Source organism: Monodon monoceros, unplaced genomic scaffold (assembly GCF_005190385.1).
Source record: "Monodon monoceros isolate NGI ecotype Baffin Bay Population unplaced genomic scaffold, NGI_Narwhal_1 Super_Scaffold_12, whole genome shotgun sequence".
Lineage (NCBI taxonomy): Eukaryota > Metazoa > Chordata > Mammalia > Artiodactyla > Monodontidae > Monodon > Monodon monoceros.
The window spans coordinates 156,068,271-156,087,929 of NW_021703768.1; the positions used below are offsets into that span (position 1 = coordinate 156,068,271).

The 19,659-nt window shown below is 58.2% G+C and overlaps 2 protein-coding genes across 2 annotated transcripts; one reads left to right on the forward strand and one right to left on the reverse strand.

The window, feature by feature from the left end:
• Positions 1–6: 6 nt before the first annotated feature.
• PLPPR3 (phospholipid phosphatase related 3) lies at positions 7–13,358 on the reverse strand. The gene is made up of 8 exons (XM_029217601.1): positions 13,268–13,358; positions 12,298–12,418; positions 2,567–2,752; positions 2,347–2,488; positions 2,066–2,261; positions 1,916–1,973; positions 1,657–1,830; positions 7–1,371 (listed from the first exon to the last, which is right to left on the reverse strand). Exons 1-8 carry the CDS (start codon positions 13,336–13,338, stop codon positions 7–9), a joined length of 2,313 nt encoding a protein of 770 aa, XP_029073434.1. The 5' UTR covers positions 13,339–13,358.
• A 3,299-nt stretch (positions 13,359–16,657) lies between these two features.
• AZU1 (azurocidin 1) lies at positions 16,658–19,142 on the forward strand. The gene is made up of 6 exons (XM_029216856.1): positions 16,658–16,715; positions 16,995–17,151; positions 17,578–17,719; positions 18,220–18,456; positions 18,874–19,024; positions 19,117–19,142. The coding sequence occupies exons 1-6, from the start codon at positions 16,658–16,660 to the stop codon at positions 19,140–19,142; spliced, it is 771 nt and encodes a 256-aa protein (XP_029072689.1).
• Positions 19,143–19,659: the final 517 nt, after the last annotated feature.

Consider the following 19,659-nt stretch of genomic DNA (forward strand, 5'->3'; position numbering starts at 1 on the left):
CCGCCCTCAGTCCTTGAACCTGCGGGCCGCCTGCATCTTGCGGTAGTAGCTCTCCGCCTCTGCCTCCGCGGCCTCCCGCTCGCACAGCACCAGGCCGCCCGCTTTGCGCCGCAGTGTCGACTCTCGGCTGGCCGGCCCCAGGGCCCCGTCGGCCACACCCAACGGTGGCAGCCCCTCGCCTGTGGCCAGGTTGACGGTGGCCACGGCCCCAAAGCGCGGCTCCTCCTGGTCCACGTCACCAACAGAGGAGCCTGGGGACACGCCCGGGGGCTTCGGTCCCCCACGGAAGCCGCGAGCCAGGTCCCCCAGCTCATAGCCGCCCTCCCCCTCAGCCCCCTTGGCCCCGCCGCCCGCCGCCTTCCACTCCCAGGGCCCGTTACCCGCAGACAGGTGGACCACAGGGTGGTGGGGCGCATGGGCGTCGATGGTGACGATGCTGGCGGAGTCACGGTCTGACGGCGACCTGTACTGGGAGGAGTCGGAGCTGGCGCTAGAGGACGAGGCCGTCTCGGCCGCCTTGGGGCCCGGCCCGCCTGAGGCCTTGGACATGGCGATGACCTGCAGCAGCCGTGGCGGGTTGGCCACGCGGGGCTGCGTGGAGGCCGCGGCCACCACGGCGCCGCTCTTCTCTGCCATCATGAGCCACTTGGCCCGCACGGCTGCGCTGCTCTTGGGGGACAGGCCTGCCGCAGCCTGGACCCCCTCCTCGGGGATGTGCACCAGTGGCTGCGGGCCAGCCCGCGGCGGGAGGATGACCCGCGGCCCGAGCCCCGGCCGTGCCTGGACTGTGGGGTACAGTGAAGGCGGGGCTGGACCCCCTTCTTCCCCCTCCTCGTCCTCGTCCGCGTCCGCGTCCTCATCCTCCTCCTCTTCTTCCTCCTCGGCCATGGGCTCCGCTGGCGCCCGCAGGTGCACAGGGCTGGCCTCGTCCGGCAGCCCCAGGCCGCGGCCCTCCAGCGACTTCTGCTTCCACTCGCTGATGAGCTGCTTGGATCGCGAGGCGTCCAGAGGCACGTGGATGGTCATGTGGCGGCGGGCGGGGTCATCGAGCGAGGGCGTGCTGACGCGGGGCAGCGTGTGGCTGAAGGTCACCATGTTCTCCTTGCCCATGGGGCTGCGTGGGGCCAACAGGTCCACGTCCACGCTGGCCCGCTTCAGGCTGCCCAGTGAGGTCTTGTCGCGGGCCACAGGCCGGGGCACGCCCTCCAGCCGCCCGGGGGGGCCCAGCTCGTCGGTGCTCACGGACTTGTTCTGCTGGTACACCGAGTCGTGGCCCCGCTGGGTCAGCGCCCGCAGCGCATCCTTGGCAGGTGCCGGGGCCGCTGGTCTCTCTGCCGGCAGGGCCTGGAAGTTGCCCACAGCGTGGCAGGCCTAAGGATGAGACACGGGCTGGGCGTGGGGCCGGCAGCCAGAGACCAGGGTCCCCAGCAAGCCACAGACTTGCCCTGGGGGTCCGAGAGGGGAAGTCTGCCTTTCTCCCAATGGGACAAATTCTAGCCTCAGGTCGCTCACTCTGCACATGGGGCAGGTCTGGGCCCGTGATATCCTGCCTCTAGCTACCAAGGGACAAAACTCAGCAGAGTCCCCCAGGGTGGGGCTGGCCTCCCCCCTCAGACCTCCCCCTGGGCACCCGGACCTCTGCCCTCAGCCCCTCACCAGGTAGGCAGCGATGCCAGCACCAATGAGGAAGCCGGCGTAGACGTCCGCCGGGTGGCTGCGGTACTGCGTGATCTGGGTGAGGCCGCAGACGCCCGCCGCGATGGTGAAGGAGAACACCAGAATGGGCTTCAGAAGCTTGGTGGCGTCCGAGATGACCGAGTTGAAGTACATCTGCAGGGGGGCAGGCCGGGTGGTCAGGGCAGCCGGTCCTGGTGGGGTGTGTCCAGGGCATGGGGCTGGGCCGGCCGGGACTCACCGACACGTAGACAGCAGCGAAGGCGGACAGAGTGGCGTGCTGGGATGGGAAGGTCTTCCTGCAAGAGGCACCCCGGTGAGCCCCGCCAGCTCTGGGCCCCTGCCTCAGTTTCCCTGCATGCTCCACGGGACGGGGGCCGGACACGCTCACCGTGCAGACAGGATGGCGTGGGTGTCGTGGCCGGAGCAGATGTCCTGCGTGATGTAGGGGTTGGCCTCACACGATGTGCCCAGCAGGGTGTAGTTGGGTTTGCAGACCGTCAGGAAGAAGGGTGCGTGGTAGCCCGTGGCCAGCTGGATGACGTCGGTCACCAGGGCTGTGGCACACAGGCCGAACACGTGGACGCCTGCGGGGTGGGAGGGTTAGGGCCGGGCGCGGGAGCTGGGGCCAGACCCGCCACCCTCAGCGTGCGGACGCTGTGGGGGACTCACCTACAAAGCGCACCGTCCGCCGAAGGAAGGAGTTGAAGTTGCAGCCGCCGGCGTGGATGCTGCCCTCGGGCCCGCCCGGGCCCCCACTGCGGCCCCACAGCCGGGACTGCATGCAGTACAGCAGGCCCTCGCCCACCATGATCTGCCAGACGGGGAAGGTGCTCAGTTGGGCTCCCGGCCGCGGTGCCCACAGCTGGCCCCGCCCCGCACCAGGACTCACCGAGGCCGCAGGCGCAGCGAAGGCCAGGCTGAGGAGCATGAGTAGTGGGATGAGCTCCTCGCTGGTCTCCACGTAGGGCATGGAGAGCGCGCGGTCGTAGCACTGGAAGCCCACCTTGGCCGGCTTGAAGAGGTCGGTCAGCTCCAGGAAGTAGAGAGACACGACAGAGGACGCCACTATGGGCAGCTGCAGGAATGGGACTGGCCAGGGTCACGCCACACTCGCTGACGGAGTCATCCGCCCATGAATTCAGTCCCTTCACTGATTCATCCACCTATCCACATGTCTGTGCTGCTGCCGTTCACCCGCGGATCAGCTCATTCAGCAATCCAGTGACCCACCACCCATCTGGGTAACATCCACAGATCCATCCATCCAACAGCCATTCCTGCACCCCTAACTCACTCACCGATCCACTAATCAGCCCATCCGTCAACATTCCTTCCATGCATCCATCCGTCATCCATCTGTTCACGCATGCTTCCTTCCTTCCTTCCATCATCCATCCATCCATCAATCAACCCACACACCCATCCACCCACCCATCCATCCATCCATCATCTTCCATCATCCAGTCATCAATCCACCATCCATTCATCCACTTAAGCTTCCTTCCTTCCATCCACCTATCCATCCATTTACTCACCCATCCATACATCTAACCATCCATCCATCCACCCACCCATCCCCCCATCCATCCATCATTCATTTATCCAAACACCCATCCATCCATCCATCCAACTTCCAACATCCATTCATCCATTTATTTATTATCCATCCGACCACCCACCCACTCATGCTTCCTTCCTTCCTTCCATTCATCCATCCATCCACCCACCCACCCATCCATCCATAGGTATGTCCATCCACCTACATTTCCATCCTTCCCTCCTTCTTCCCTTCCACTCACCTACCCACCCATCCATCCATCCATCATCCATCCATCAATCCACCATCAATCCAACCACCCATCTATTCATCATCCATCAACCCATGCTTGCATCCTTTTTTCCTTTCACCCATCCATCAACACACCTACCCATCAGCCATCGATCCATCAACCCAACCACCCATCCATCTATCCACCACCCACCCCCCCATTCATCCATCATCCATTCATGCTTCCACCCAACCACCCACCCATCCACCCACACATTGATCCACCCTTCCTTCCTTCCACCTAACCATCCTACCCACCCACCAATCCATCCTCCCATCCATCCATCCATCAATCATCCATTCATCCAAACACCCATCCCTCCATCCATCAACTTACAACATCCATCTATCCATTTACTCAGTTTCAATCTATCTGGCCACCCACCCACCTACCGAACCCACCCTTCCATCCATCCACCCATCCTCCCATCCATCAATCCATCATCTTCAATTATCCATCCATCAATCCACCATCCATTCATCTATCCATTCATGCTTGCTTCACTCACCACGCATCCACCCACCCACCCATGTATCCATCCATAATCCATCCACCCATTCATCCATTATCCATCCATTCATCATCGATCCTTCAATTATCTTCCATCATCCATCCATCAATCCACCTCCATTCATCCATCCATTCACTCATGTTTCCTTCCATCCATCATCCATCCATCCACCCACACTTACTACCCTCCACTTACCAATCCCCCCACCCATCCATCCACTTACCCATCTATTCATCAACCCACATACCCATCCATCACCCCCATCCATCATTCATCCATTCATCCCTCCCATCCATCATTCATCCATCCATTCATCCATAATGTAGCCATGAATTCACCATCCATCCATCCACTTATCCTTCCTTCCTTCTTCCATCTATCCATTAACCAATTCATCCATCCATCAATCCACCATCCACTCATCCATCTACTCATGCTTGTTTCCTTGCTTTCCTCCTTCCTTTCATCCATCTATTCAGACAACCATCAACCAACCCACCCATCCATCAACCACCCATCATCTTCCATCAATCCACCAACCATCCATCAACTCATCCTTCCTTCCATTCATCCATCCACCCATCATCCATCCATCCAGCATCCACCCATCCATCCACTCATCCTTCCATCTAGCCGCCATCCATCGGTCTACCGTCCATACATCTATTCATGCTTGCTTGCTTCCTTTCTTCCTTCCATCCATTTATTCATACATCCATCCACCTACTCACCCATCCATCCGTCCATAACCCCACACACCCATGCATCCATCATCTTCCATCATCCATACATCAATCCACCATCCATACACCCACTCATTCTTCCTTCCATCCATCCATCTTCCAAAATCAATTCATCAATCAACCATCCATTCATTCATCCACTTATGCTTCCTTCCTTCCTTCCATCCATCTAGCCATCCATTTACTCACCCATCCATACATCTACCCACCAGTCCACCCAACCATCTATCCATCAACCCACTCATCCATCCATCAATCCACCTACCCACCCACCCATCCATCATCCATCCATCCACCTCTATCCATCTATCCATCCACTCATGCTTCCTTCCTTTGATCCGCCCATCCATCCCTTCATCCTTCCTTCCATCCATCAATCTACCCACCCACACACCCATCAACCCGTCCACCCATCCATCCATTCATCCACCCATCATCCATTCATCCACAAACACCCATCCATCAGCTTCCAACATCTACCCATTCATTTATTCATTATCCATCTATCTGAACACCCATCCACCCACCCATTCAGCCTCCCATCCATCATCCACCCATCAATCCCCCCTCCACCCACCCACCCACCCATCATCCATCCATCTACACTTCCTTCCTTCCTTCCACCCACCTATCCATCCATTCAGCAACGCACCCACCCATCATCCCTCCATTCACCCATCATCTTCCAGTATCTATCAATACACCATCCATCCATCCTCTTGTCCTTCCTTTCTCCCATCCATCCATCCATCCATGCACATCCACCCATCAATCCACCATCCATTCACCCATCTACTCATGCTTGCTTCCTTCCTTCCATCGACCCATCCATCTATCTGTGTATCCATCCACTTACCCATTCATCCACCAGCCCACCCTCCCACTCATCCATCCACCCACCCACCCACCCACTCATCCATCAATCATCCTTTCATCCAAACACCCATCCCTCTGTCCATCACCTTCCAAAATCTAACCATCCATTTGCTCATTATACATCTGACCACCCACCTTTCCTCCCATCAATCATACATCCACCCACTTATCCATATTCCACCCACCCTTCCAGCCACCCATCCATCATCTTCCATCATCCATCCATCAATCCACCATCCATCCACCCATCCTCCCTTCCTTCCATCCACCCATCATACATCCATCCTGCCATCCATCCACTCACCCACACACCCATCAAACCATCCATTCATCCAAACACCTATCCCGTCCATCAACTTGCAACATCCATCTATCCAGTTATTATTTTCCATCAGACCACCCTCCTACTCATCTGTCCATCCATCCACCCATCCTCCCTTCCTTCCATCCACCCATCATACATCCATCCTGCCATCAATCCACCCACCCACACACCCATCCGTCCACCCACCCACACCCCCATCAAACCATCCGCCCATCCCTCCATCAGCCCACCCATCTATTCACGCATCCATCCTCCCATCCATCATGCATCAATCCTACATCCACCCACCCACCCATTCATGCTGCTTGATTCCTTCCTTCCATCCATCCATACACTACCCATCCATCCACCCACCCATTCATGCTGCTTCCTTCCTTCCATCCATCCATACACTACCCATCCGTCCACCCACCCATTCATGCTGCTTGATTCCTTCCTTCCATCCATCCATACACTACCCTCCCATCCACTTGTTCATCCATCTATTCATTTGTCATTCATCCGTCCTCTCCCATCATCCACCCATCAATCCACCATCCATCCATCTACTCATTCTTCCTCCAACCCACCCATCCACCTGTGCATCCACCCACCCACCCATCTACCTATCCTTCCCTCCACCTACCCATCCATCACCTGTCCACCCACCTACGCTTCCTTCCACCCTTCCCTTCTTCCTTTCTTCCACCCACCAATCTTTCCACCCATGCTTGCTTGCTTCCTTCCGTCTACCCACGCATCTATCATCTGTCCATCATCTTCCATTATCATCCATACATCAAACCACCATCCATCCATCCACTCATCCTTCCTTCCATCCATCCATCCATCCTCTTCCATCATTCATTCATCAATCCACTGACCATTCATTCACCTACTTATGCTTCCTTCCTTCCATCCAGCCCACGCATCCTTCCTTCCTTCCATCCATCATTCCATCCTACAACCCACCCACCCATAGATACATCCATCCACCTACCCCTCCTTCCTTCACTCCTTCTTTCCTTCCTTTCACTCATTACCCAACCATTCATCTGTCATCCATCAATCCATCATCTCCCATCATCCATACATGAATCCACAATCTATCCACCCACCCATCCATCCATCTACCCAATCTTCTATCCAACATCCAACCATCCACCCATGCTTGCTTCCTTTTTCCCCTTCATCCATCCATCAACCCATCCACAGATTCACCCACCCGTCCATCCACCCAACCACCCATCTGTCCATCACTCACCCACCCATTCATCCATCCTTCCGTCATCTTCCATCAGCTATCAATCCACCTCCATCCACTCACCTAACCATTCCATCATCCATTCATCCATACTTCCTACTTCCACTCACCCACCCACCCATCCACCCACCCATTCATATATCAACCATCCAACTATCACCTTCCATCATCCATCCATCAAACTACCATCCACTCATCCATCCTTCCTTCTATCCATCCATCCACCCACCTACCCAACCATCCACCCACCTCCACTTCCTTCCTCCCTTCCCTTCTTCCTCTCTTTCACCCACCCATCCATGAACCCTTGTTTGCTTGCTTCCGTCCTTCTTTCCATCCATCCACCCACCCATCTGTCATCTATCCATCATCTTCCATCATCCATCCATCAATCCACCATCCATCCACCTCTCCTTTCCTTCCATTTCATAATTCACCCATCCATCATTTTCCATCATCCATCCATTCATCCATCCACTCCTGCTTGCTTGCTTCCTTCCACCTATCTACCCATACATCCATTCACTTACTCACCCATCCGTCCATCAACCCACCCATCCACCCATCCACTCTCCCATCCACCCATCTATCTTTGCAGCCACCTATCAACATACCTATTCATCCATCCATCCATCAACCCACTCATCCATTATCCATCCATAAGTCCACCATCCATCCACTTACTCATCCGTCTATCAGCCATCCACTCATCAATCATCCATTCATCCAAACACCCATCCATCGTCAACTTCAATATCCATCTATCCATTTATTCTTTTTCCATCCATCCAACCAACCACCCATCTGTCCACCCATCCACCCATCCTCCCATCATCCATCCATCCACCCCCCCACCTATCCATTTTCCCATCCATCTACCACCCATTGATCCATCTTCCATCATCCATCCATCAACCCACCCATCCATCAACACCCATCCATCCATCTATTCACCTATCCTTCCTTCCTTTCATCCTTTAATCCACCCACCCACACCCCCATCGACCCATCCATCCATCACCTATTCATCCATCCATCCATCTACCCTTCCTTCCTTTCCCCCTTCCTTTCTTCCACCCACCTATCCATCCATCAATCCACCATTCATGCATCCACTCATCCATCCTTCCTCCCAACCATCATCCATCCATAAATCCACTATCCATCGATCATCTATTCATCCACTCATCCATCAATCATTCATGCATCCAAACACCCATCCCTCCATCCATCAACTTCCAACATCTATGTAACCATTCATTCATTTTACATCCATCTGACCACTCGCCCACCCACCCATCTGTTCCTCCATCCACCCATCCATCATCCATCCCTCCATTAATTTCCATCATCCATCAATCAATCCACCTCTATCCATCCATCATCTATCCATCTATCCACCAATTCATGTTTCCTTCCTTCCTTCCATCCACTCACCCACCCATGCATCCATTCGTCTTTCCACCCAACCATTCATCCATCCACCCAGCCTTCCTTCCATCCACCCCCCCATCCATCCATCCATAAATCAACTATCCATCCACTTACCCATCTATCAACCCAAGCATCCACTCATCCATCAATCATCCATTCATTCAAACACCCATCCCTCTGTCCATCAACTTCCAATATGCTTCTATCCATTTATTCATTTCCCATCCAGCCGACCACCCAGCCAGCCAGCCATCATCCATCCATAAATCCACCATCCATCCATCCACTTACTCATCCATCCATTAACCCACCCATCCACTCGTCCATCAAGAATCCATTCATCCAACATCCACCCATCCATCCGTTCATCCACCCACCCTTCCTTCCATTCATCCAGCCATCCATCAGTGCACCCACCCACCCACCCACCCACCCATCCATCTATCTACCCACCCATCATCCATCCATCCACCTATACTTCCTTCATTTTCTTCCACCCACCCATCCATCCATCAACCCACCCATTTCCCCCATCCAACTATCATCCATCCATCCGTCCTCCCTTCCTTCCATCCATCCATCCAAGCACCCATCCTCCATACATCCTCCATACAGCATCTTCCATCATCCACCCACCCATCCATCAGTCCATCCATCCACCCACTCATGCTTGCCTCCTTCCTTTCTTCCATCCATCCATCCACCCACCCACCCATCATACCACCCACCCATCCATCAGTCCATCCATCCACCCACTCACCACTTCATTCATCTCTCTCCTCCAGCTACCCTTGCTGTCTTGAACAACCTAGAAACAACAGACAGGTTCCTGCCTCTGGGTCTTTCCTCTCAGGGATAGAAGGACGCACTTAGACACTCCCCTGGGGTGTCTGGCCCTCCTCGGAGACCCCCTTCCTGGCACCAGCCTCTCCATCCCTTGCACTGCTTTATCTCCTCTGCACCCTGTACCTCTATGTGGCAACTTCACACTCAGCCCTGAGAAGATGGGCATCTGGTCCATGGCAGGTGCTGAATAAATGAACGAATTCTTTGAACCATTCATTTGTGCAACTGTCCTTCTGCACACCCTGATCACGTGTCCTCAGGTGATAGGCACACAGCACACATGACACTCCTGCTCACAGCAGCCGTGATGAACGGGAAGGAGGCTGAGGTTCAGGAAAACTGAGCTGCGTCTGACCAAGTCGCAGACATGGCGCCCGAGGAGGGCAGGGGGGCAGGATCTACACCTCACTCACTCACCCACTCGTGCTGCAAAGCTACTGAGCAGATTCCAGTGGAACCTTCTTATGGAAGCAGAACCTCCCGGTGTCCTCTGCCTCCCCTTCTGGTCCAAGGACCTCAAACTCAAACCCCCACCAGGGCCAGGTGGGGCTGGTAGGCGGGCCCCTAACGGCGCCCAGCTGCCTTGGGAAGCCCCCACCTCCACTCGATTTGTACGGCGCCTTGAGAGGGGCCTCGGCCCTCCATGCAGCCCTGGCCGGGGGCTCCCAGAGGGGAAGTGCCAAAGGTGGGATTGCAGGAGCTGGGCTGGTGTGCAAGGAGCGTTTATTGAGTGCCTGCTGCATGTAGGCATGAGGCCCAAAGCAGTTAAATGAAGCCACCTGCCTGGGCTTGCATCCTGGCTCCACCTCTTCCCGATGCCTCAGTTTCCCCAGCTGAAAACAGGACCAATAAAGTGGCCACCACCCAGGGCTTCAATGCAGGACTGGATAAGCAAATACACTGAAAGCGCTGAGAGTCTGGCACACGTGGAGCCTGTAGTGGTATGAGCAGCAGTTAGCGGCTGCCTCCGTGATCACGGTCAGGGTCACCTGGCGCGGTGGGCAGGCAGCGTCAAGCCACAAAGAGGGTTTACGTGGGGACTGGGACGCGCCTTAAAATCACCAAATCTCTCCGCGACAGGGTCGTGCTGAAGACCCCCCACGACCTTCCAAGTCCCAAGCGGTGTGGCTATAACGCCTGGCCGGCTCCCCTGCTTCTCCTCCAGCCTCTGCCCGCATCTGCCCGCCGGACCAGACTGGAGGGAGAACCGGCGGCCCCTCGTGGCAGGTGCCCCCATCAGAGCCCGCCACCACCTGAGGGCCTGTAAGTGCCTCCGGAATCCCACCACCCGCCTCTCACCGCTTCCCAAGACCCTCGGCTGAAAACCAGGAACCCCTCAGCGCATATCTCTGCACCAAAGGAAGATCACTCACACACACCCACGATGTCGAGCCAACTTGCTTGCTTTGGGGGCGTGTGTGTTTAAAAACAAAGAAGAAAAAAAAAAAAAAAAGGAATGGAACACTGGCCGTAAAGGAAATGCAGACCGGGACTGGGATATGGTTCTTCACCCACTGGGTCGGTCAAAATCCAGACGCCGCTAACGCTCGGGGCAGACGCAACTGCGGGAAAACAGGCACGCACGTGGGCGCCTCCGTGGGAGGACTTTGGGGTCTTTCCCGAGTGACCACACCCTGCTCCCCAGGGAGGTACCCTGCAGATAAGCTCTGCACACTTGTGTGGGGTGACACAGGCCAAAGGGCTTAAAGAGTCTCCTTCTAGGAACGTCTGTGAGACACAAAGGCTAGGAAACACCCGAGTGCCCAACTCCCTGGGGCTGGGGCCCAGCACTGGAGTACTACATGGCAGTGAAAAAGGATGGGGCACCATTTCCTGGGACGATGGTAAGCAAAGATCTCCGCTAGAAAAAAGCCAAGCGCAGGAACTTGTGTTTGCAAAGGTGGTGGGGGGAGGTTGCATATCTGGTGGACTTAAATGGGTGTGAAAGGTTTTCTGGGAGGGGACACAGGAGAGAGTAGTGGGAAGTGGAGGGGGTAGGCGCCTGGGGGGTAGGGGTGCTGTCTCCGTGATGCCTGGAGAACACTGAGAAGGTACAACCTACTGTAATGAGGATTCAAATGCAAATCCGAAGAATCATCGGATTTCCTGCCCGTTGGGGAGGTACCCACCAGCCTGGGTGACCCTGCACAGCGTGGCAGGGGATGCTGTTTGCTCAGGTCTGGTGGCCCGCCCCCCCCTCCACCCACACCTTGTCTGGGCCCCTCGCTGGAGCTGGGTTTCCCGGCACGGCAAGCAGGGTGCACTGTGGGTAACCCAGGTGCTAACCATCTAAGTGTGGCTACACGTTGTCTGGTCATTAGCGCTTAGTATGTGCCAGGTGGCTGCATTTACCGTCTTTTATTTTTTAAACACTCACGAGGCCTTCACTATGTGCCCAGCCTGTTCTATCAGAGCTTGGCGAAGTGCAGGAGCCTCCATCATTAGCAGAGGAGGGATTTCAACTCAGACCTTCAGGCCTCCGGCCCTCACGCTGGAGGAAGACACCGCATCCATACCCCGCGCCCCGCCACCCATGGCCCCCAGCACCTTGCTCCAGCCCCTTCATTTGCGCTGCTGACCCGTACCCCCAGACTGCAGGCCCCGCCTCCCAGCATCTGCCCAGCTCCTGCAGGACAGCCTTCTGCGTCTCTGCAACGCCTACTCGTCCTACAGAGCCCAAGTGTTCTGACGCACCCCCACCCCCAGGCACCCTAGCTGTGCCCGTCCCTCGGCGTGGGGGTCCCCGAGGACCGGCGGAACTGAGGCCTCTGCCCCTCCCCCACCAGCGCGACCCCCCCCCCCCCCCCACTCACCTCTACGAAGTAGAAGCAGGGCAGAAGCGTCATGCTGTCCTTCGGGCTTTTATTCTTCTCCTTGGTCGAGATCATGGTGCCGGGGGCGCCACAGGCCGTGGTGGGAGGGGACGAAGCCGCGCTGGAGGAGGGAGGGGCGCAGACTGAGCCCTGGGGGGACGCGGAGCCCGGCGCCCGCGGAGGAGGGGCGGGCCAGGATGCGCAGGAACCGCCCAGGGAAACTGAGGCCGGGGAGAGGGGAGCCCGCGGCCTCCCCCGCGCACTGCGGCCCTGCCCAACGCTCCGGCTGCCACTCCGGATGGGGAGCCGGGAGGGGGCTCGGCAGAGAGGGCGGAGACGGCCTGGCCAAGGGGCCTACCGGGCCGGGGTCCGTCCCGCGCGTCAGGGCGGGGGCCTTCGGGACCCGAGGAGCGGTGGGGTCCTCGCTCAGCCCGAAGGCCCCTCACCTGGCGCGCCGGCGTTCTGTGGGCGGAGCTGGCGGCGACGGGGGCTGCGGCGCGGCTAGCACAAAGCCGGCCCCTCCCCCGCGGGGGCGGAGGGGAGGCGGGGAGGGAGGGGCCCCGCCCGGCCCGAGACCCCGCGCCCGGCGGCCTAGAGGCGGCGCTAGGGGCGGGGGCTCTTTGTCTCGACGCGTCGGGGGCGCCGCGCGCGTCCGTCGCCGTCCCCGCGCCCCCTGCTCCCGCGCCCTTAGTCTCTGGGTCTCCGGGGTCTCGGTCTCCCGCGGGGGCGGGCATGGGCCGGGGTTTGCGGGCTCCTCCCCTCCCGGACCTCTCGGATGGGCCCGGGGAGCCCTATCGAGGCCGGGCGCTGGGAGACTGTCCTGGTCTCCGGGTTTCTCGCCTCTCTGCCCCCCTTTCCCGGCGCGCGTTTCCATGGCGAGCTCCCGGGCGCCCGAGCCTTCGGGAGACAAAAGAAGCTGGGGGTGGGGGGCCGCCCTCACTCCCGGGCCCCCGCACCGCGCACCGCCCACCTGTCCCCTGCGCCCCGACGGGGTCCTCTCTCCGCTCGTCCAAACCCGGCCCCTCGCCGGGCCCACAGCATCCAGGACGCACGGCCCTGGATGCCCCGGGATGCGCGGGCGGCGGCAGGGCCCTCGTGGTGAATTCACGTGAGGCTCACTTAGGCAGCGCTTGCTCTTTGCAGGTGTTTCCTCTTCTCCACACACAGCCATGCGTGGTGGGACCAGCTGACCTTCATTTGACAGGTGGGGAAGCTGAGGCCTCCGGGAACTTAAATCTCTGTCCACGGTCCCCAGGCCCCGCTGAGAACTGGACCAGACCCCCAAAATCAATCCCGCAGTTAAGCGTCCAGTTAAGGTCGGGGGTGAGGGCTGCACGGATGGCTAACCCGGTGTGTGCAGCCATTGGGCTTTATTCGCACGCGGCTGTTCACACTCCAACCTGGCCCTGGCCGTGGCCCTTCTTGTTTTAAGAGACTCAGCTGCATGTGTCTTCAAAGACGACTGTATGCGCGGTTAAGGGTGGGGCCCAGAGGGTTTGAATCCCACCGGGGCCTCCATTGCTCACCTGGAAATGGGCATAACAAGGCCGCTTTGCGCATGGGGCACACCGGAGTTCTCTGTCCTGCCTCCCCAGGCCTGATGCCCACTGGGCCTCGGTTTCCCTGCCAGCCAGGGGCGGAGCCTGGGCTGGGCAGCCGTTGGGAATCCCGGTGTTGAAAGGTGACCACAAACAGCCCTCAGGAGGCAGGAGGAGGGGAAAATGGGGCAATCGCTCTTGGGGGCCTCCTGGGGGGGGGGCAGGAGCAGGAAGGGGTGTCCTGGGAGACCCTCCTGACAGCTCAGGGCAACAGGAGAGGGTCTGGGGGAGTATCAGGAACGGAGGTGGGGGTATTCTTCCTGTCGATCCCCAGTGGTGGAGCAGCCAGGCCCGGCTGTGATGGCACATGGCCCAGCAGTGGGGCCTGGACTTGCTTCTGGGGCACTAGGGAGCCATGGTGGAGTTTAGAGCAGGGAAGAGGTATTGAGCACGCTAGGTGCTGCTCAAAGGCTCTTGCACGTATTAACCCACTCGATGCTCACCACAGCTCTACTGGGGGTGCGGCAGGAACTGTTCACGTCCTGGTACCCAGACAGGGAAACAGGGCCAGAGAGGGGCCCTTGAGGTCACCCAAGTAGGAAGGGATGGACCTGTGGGCTCTGGAGTCACCCATCTCTCTGGCTGTGCTCTGTGCAAGACAGCAGCCTGGTCCACGGGCAAGGACAGGGTGGGTGGCAAGTTGGGCCCTCAGGAGGGAGGATGCACAGGTGGGATCCAGGGAGAGTGGAGACGGGAGGCAAACTTGGGGGGACACTGGTCTGAGGCAGAGGCCATGCGGGGGACACGGCTGGGCGGTGGGACCGTGAGACTCGGCAGGGACCAGGCCTGAGCCCCAGAACCCCACCATTCAGGCTGGGTGGAGGACCGCAAGTCCGCCCTGACCCCCGTTCCCGCCACCCTCCCCAGTCCTGCCTTGCAAGAGCCCCCCCAAGGCCCCAGACAGGAACTGGTGTCCTAGTGTCCTGAGACGTGGGGTCCACCACCAGCCCCAACCTCTTGGTGTCTCCTTGGAAATAAATCCTATTTTTTTTTCAAATTGAGCTGTCAAAAATAAGTAAAAGTAAAAATAAAAATAAAAAATTGAGGTGAAATTCACATGACATAAGTTCAGCCATCTTAAAGTATCACATCCGCTGGTTTTTGGAAGGAACATTCACAGAGTTGTACAGCCAGCTAATTCTAGAACATTCCATCTCCCCCAAAGAAACCCCATTTCCTTCAGCTATTATTCCCCTAACCCCCTAACCCCCCCGGCCCCTGACAACCAGGAACCCACTCTCTGACTCTGTGGATCTACCTGTTCTGGACGCTTCCCGTCAATGGAGTCGCACCCTGGGTGTCCTTCTGTGTCTGGCTTCTCTCACTGAGCATCGTGTTCTCGGGGTCCGTCCACGTGGTAGCGAGTGTCAGGGCTTCACCCCTTCTCACGGCTGAGTGATGCTCCCATGTGTGGAGGGACACGTCTGTCTGTTGAAGGGCATTTGTGTTGCGTCCACCATTTGGCCACTGTGAACACACGTGTGCAGGTTTCTGAGGCCCTGTCTTTCGTTCTCTTGGGCACGCACCTAGGCGTGGAACTGCTGGGTAATACGATAATTCGGTGATTAACGTTTTGAGGAGCCGCCAGGCCTTCCCCGGCCGCGGCACTACTTTACATCCCTGCCAGCCTGTCTGAGGTTCCAATTTCCCACCTCCTCACCAACACTGTATTTTTTTCTGCCCTTTTCATTCCAGCCATCCTAGTGGGTGTGTGAAGTGGTGTCTCGCTGTGGTTTTGATTTGTGCACTTCCCTGATGACTAATAATTTTGAGCATCTTTTCACGGCATGTTGGCCATTTGTGTATCTTGGGAGAAATGTCTATCCAAATCCTTTGTCCATTTTTAAGTGGATTCTTTGTCTTTTTGTTGTTGAGTTGTGAGAGTTCTTTATATATTCTGGATACTCAACCCTGTCTTTCTCTCCCCTTGGCCTCATCTCTTGCCCAGGCTCTGAGTGCCTGAAACCTCTGCAGACCCTGCTTCAGAAGGGGAGACAACCTCTCCAGGACCACCTGGCTCTGGGGGCTCCATGGCCGCACCTGCCCACTTTAGAGATGCACAGACTGAGGGCGGGAGAGTGACCCGGCCAGGTGCCCACAGATAAAAACCCTGTAAGTGAAAAGCTGGACACAGAAGACACACAGTGTGTGATTCCATTGATGGGAAATGTCCAGAACAGGCAAATCCACAGATGGAGAGTGGGTTCCTGATTGTCAGGGGCTGGGGGATGGGAGGGGGAGTGACTGCTGATGGGGACGGGGCTTCTTCTGAGGTGATGGAATGTTCTAAAATTGGGGTGGTGGCCGCGTAACTCTGCGAAGATACTAAAAACGATGGAATTGCACGCTTTAAACAGATGAATTGTGTGGTACTCGAATTATATCTCAATAAAGCTGTTTAAAAAAAATAAAAAGCAGTAAAACACACACACATGCAAAAGCCAGCAGGACAGGTGGGCAGTGGTGGAACCCCCAGCACTCAGGCTGCAAAGCCAAGCGGAGCCCCCATTGTGAGTGGCACGGCTGGGTGTCAGCCTCACCCACATCTGACGGGTCGCCCACCGTACAGAAGGGAGAACGGGGCACAGGGTGGGCAGTTGGAGGGCCCAGGCAGACCCCAGGAGCGGTTGGCTCTGGAGGCCTTGGGCAACTTCCCCTGTTCCTGACGGGAGGGGCCGGGCCCTGGGTCGGGGGTGTGCCGATGGCCAAGGCCCCAGGTATAAGGGCGCCACCATCCCAGCCACCCCCATCGGCCCCCCGTCATGACGGCACTCAGACTGCTGGGCCTGCTGGCCGGCCTGCTGGCGACCTCCAGGGCTGGTGAGTGCCTGCCCCAGGCCAGACATCCCCATCCATGCAGGGGTCCAGCTGCAGGGGACAGGCTCTGGTGGGAGGGACCAGCGGGCGTCAGCCCCTGCTTCCCTGGACTCAAGGCTCAGGGAGGGAAAGCGACCTGGCCCAGGCCGCACAGCCAGGCTGGCCCTGACCAGCCCTGGGAGGGTGGGCCCCTGTCCTTTTAGGGAACAGGGGGGCGGGAGGCCAGGGTCTCCCCAGGGATCGGGCTGAAACCGGGGGAGCTGCAATGCACCCTCTCCCCAGGCTCGGCCCCCCTGGTGGACATCGTGGGTGGCAGGAAGGCCCGGAGGCAGGAATTCCCATTCCTGGCCTCCATTCAGACCCAAGGGCGGCACTTCTGCGGGGGCGCCCTGATCCACCCCGGCTTCATCCTGACAGCCGCCAGCTGCTTCCAAAGCCGGTGAGGAGGGAGCCACAGGGTGGGGAGGGGGACCCGGAGAGGGAGAGAGCTCGGGGGATTCCTGGGGGAGCGGTGCCTGGTAGGTGAGAAGGAGAGGGTCTTGGCGAGGGGGAGGGGTCTTAGGAAGGGTTGAGGGGCTTGGAGAGGGAAATGGGGGGACCCAGGATAGAAAGGGGGCCCAGGAGGGTCTCGATCTGGAAACAGAGGGGAGATACGGCTGCAGAAGGGAGGAAGGAGGCTTGACCATCACTGCTGTCCTTCCTTTGGCTCCCGGGCTGTGGTTCAGCGGGCTAGTAATTCCCTGCCTTATTTGCAAACCTGCTCTCCATCAATGCCCGGGCCCTGGGGTGGGTGTGGAAGGTTAGGGACTTCCCCACAAGCCCCCAGGACTGCCCCAGCCTGGTGTCTGCCCCCACCTGCCCTTAGCAACACCGGGACTGCCACTGTGGTGCTGGGGGCCTACAACCTGAGGCGGCGGGAGAGGTCCCGGCAGACTTTCTCCATCAGGAGCATCAGTGAGAATGGCTATGACCCCCAAGAGAACCTGAACGACGTGCTGCTGCTGCAGGTGGGGAGAGGGGTGGGGGGGCTGACGATGGCCTGGGGGGCTCAGGAGGGATGAGCCACGTGTACGGAGCCTGTGGTTAAATCGTACAGCCAAGTGCACAATCCATTTAGCTATCCTCTGGATCCTGGACACAGTAGCTGGGCCCACTTACCCTCCCACCAGCAGAATTTAAAACTGCCCATTTCTCTACATCATTACTGACACTGCATGATATGATTTTTAAAAATTTTCTGTCAGTTGTGACGGGGGATGGTGCCTTGTTTTATCTGCATTTCCTGGGCAAGCTCTTCACCTTCAGGGTCTCTCAACCACCTTTGCGATAAGAACGATTGATTCCTTCTCTGGAGGAACAAGAGGCCCAGCGAGGTAAAGTCACTTGGCCAGGACCCAAACCACTTTACAGACCAAAACTCGTGTAGCTGCCGCCCTGGCTCCCAGCTGGGCCCCGTGAGGCTCTGGTCCCCAGCTCCGCCCTGTCCTGACTCAGTTTCCCTCCCCAGCTGGACCGTCAGGCCAACCTCACCAGCAGCACCGTGGCAGTGGTACCACTGCCCCCACAGAATGCCACGGTGGAAGCTGGCACCAACTGTCAGGTCGCAGGCTGGGGCGCCCAACATCATAGGGGGCATCTCTCCCGAGTCCCAAGGGTCGTGAACGTCACTGTGACCCCGTCGGACCAGTGTCGCCCCAACAATGTGTGCACCGGCGTCCTTACCCGCCGGGGAGGCATCTGCCAGGTACGGGCTGGGTGTGAGCTGGGGTGGGCTCCAGGTGGTGGGAAAAGCAAGGACAAGTGCCAAGCTCTGGGCTGGGGGCTGGAAACACGACAGGGAACAGGACAGGGTAGGGTCTGCCCGTTTGGAGCCAGGGGCTCCCAGACCTTGTGGGTGGGGAAGTCAGGTGTCAAGACAAGGGCGTGCACGGGACAGGCCCAGCCCCCGGCAGCAGGGAGTTCCTGGGGGCATGTGAGACCTGAGTTGCAGGTAGGAGTTAACCCAGCAAAGTTGAGGGAAAAGCGTGCAGGCAGCGGGACGGCGCGTGCCAAGGGCCAGGGGCGGGGACAGGAGTTGTGGGTGGCGTGAGCAGTGGTTCTGGGTGGGAGCAGAGTAGGGGGGCTGGGCCTGGGATGCCCTGACTCTCCTGCCGCCCTGCAGGGGGATGGGGGCACGCCCCTCGTCTGCAACGGCCTGGCGCACGGCGTGGCCTCCTGGTCCCGGGGGCCCTGCGGCAGGGGCCCCGACTTCTTCGCCCGCGTGGCACTCTTCAGAGACTGGATCGACTCGGTTATAAACCAGCCAGTCGGATGTGCGCCAGCCTGACGGACCCCCAGCCCAGCCGGTGGGGGGCGCGTGAGCCGCCACGGAGCCAGTCCCCCACGCCTCTGTCCCATCCCGCAGCCCCACCCTGGCCCGCGCAGTCGTGACTCTAATAAAGGATCTGTTCCCGTTCTGTCCACGGTACCTGATTTCTGCTTTGCGGGGGCGGGAAGGGGCTGGGGGCCGAGCGCAGGGACATCTTCCGGCAAGAGTGGCATCCACCCCAGGGGCCTCCACTCACGGAATCCGCTCACAGCCCTGAGGACCAGGGACTCTTGTTATCTCCACCTGACGGCGGTGGCGCCAAGGCTCAGAGAGGTTGGGTGACTACCCTGAGGCCACACAGCCAGAGTGGGCTCTGAACCCACATCTATGAGATTCCAGACCCCCTTAACCGTCTCTCATTTTGGTCGAGAATACAGTCACCCATAGTATCTGCAGGGGCTTGGCTCCAGGACGCCGGTGGATACCCAAACCCGCGGATGTTCAAGTCCCTTATATCAAACGCCGTAATATTTGCAAGTAACCTACGCACATCCTTCAGTGCACTTAAAATCATCTCTAGATGACTTAAAATACCTAATAAAATGTAAATGCTGTGTAAATATAGTTGCCCGCCTACAG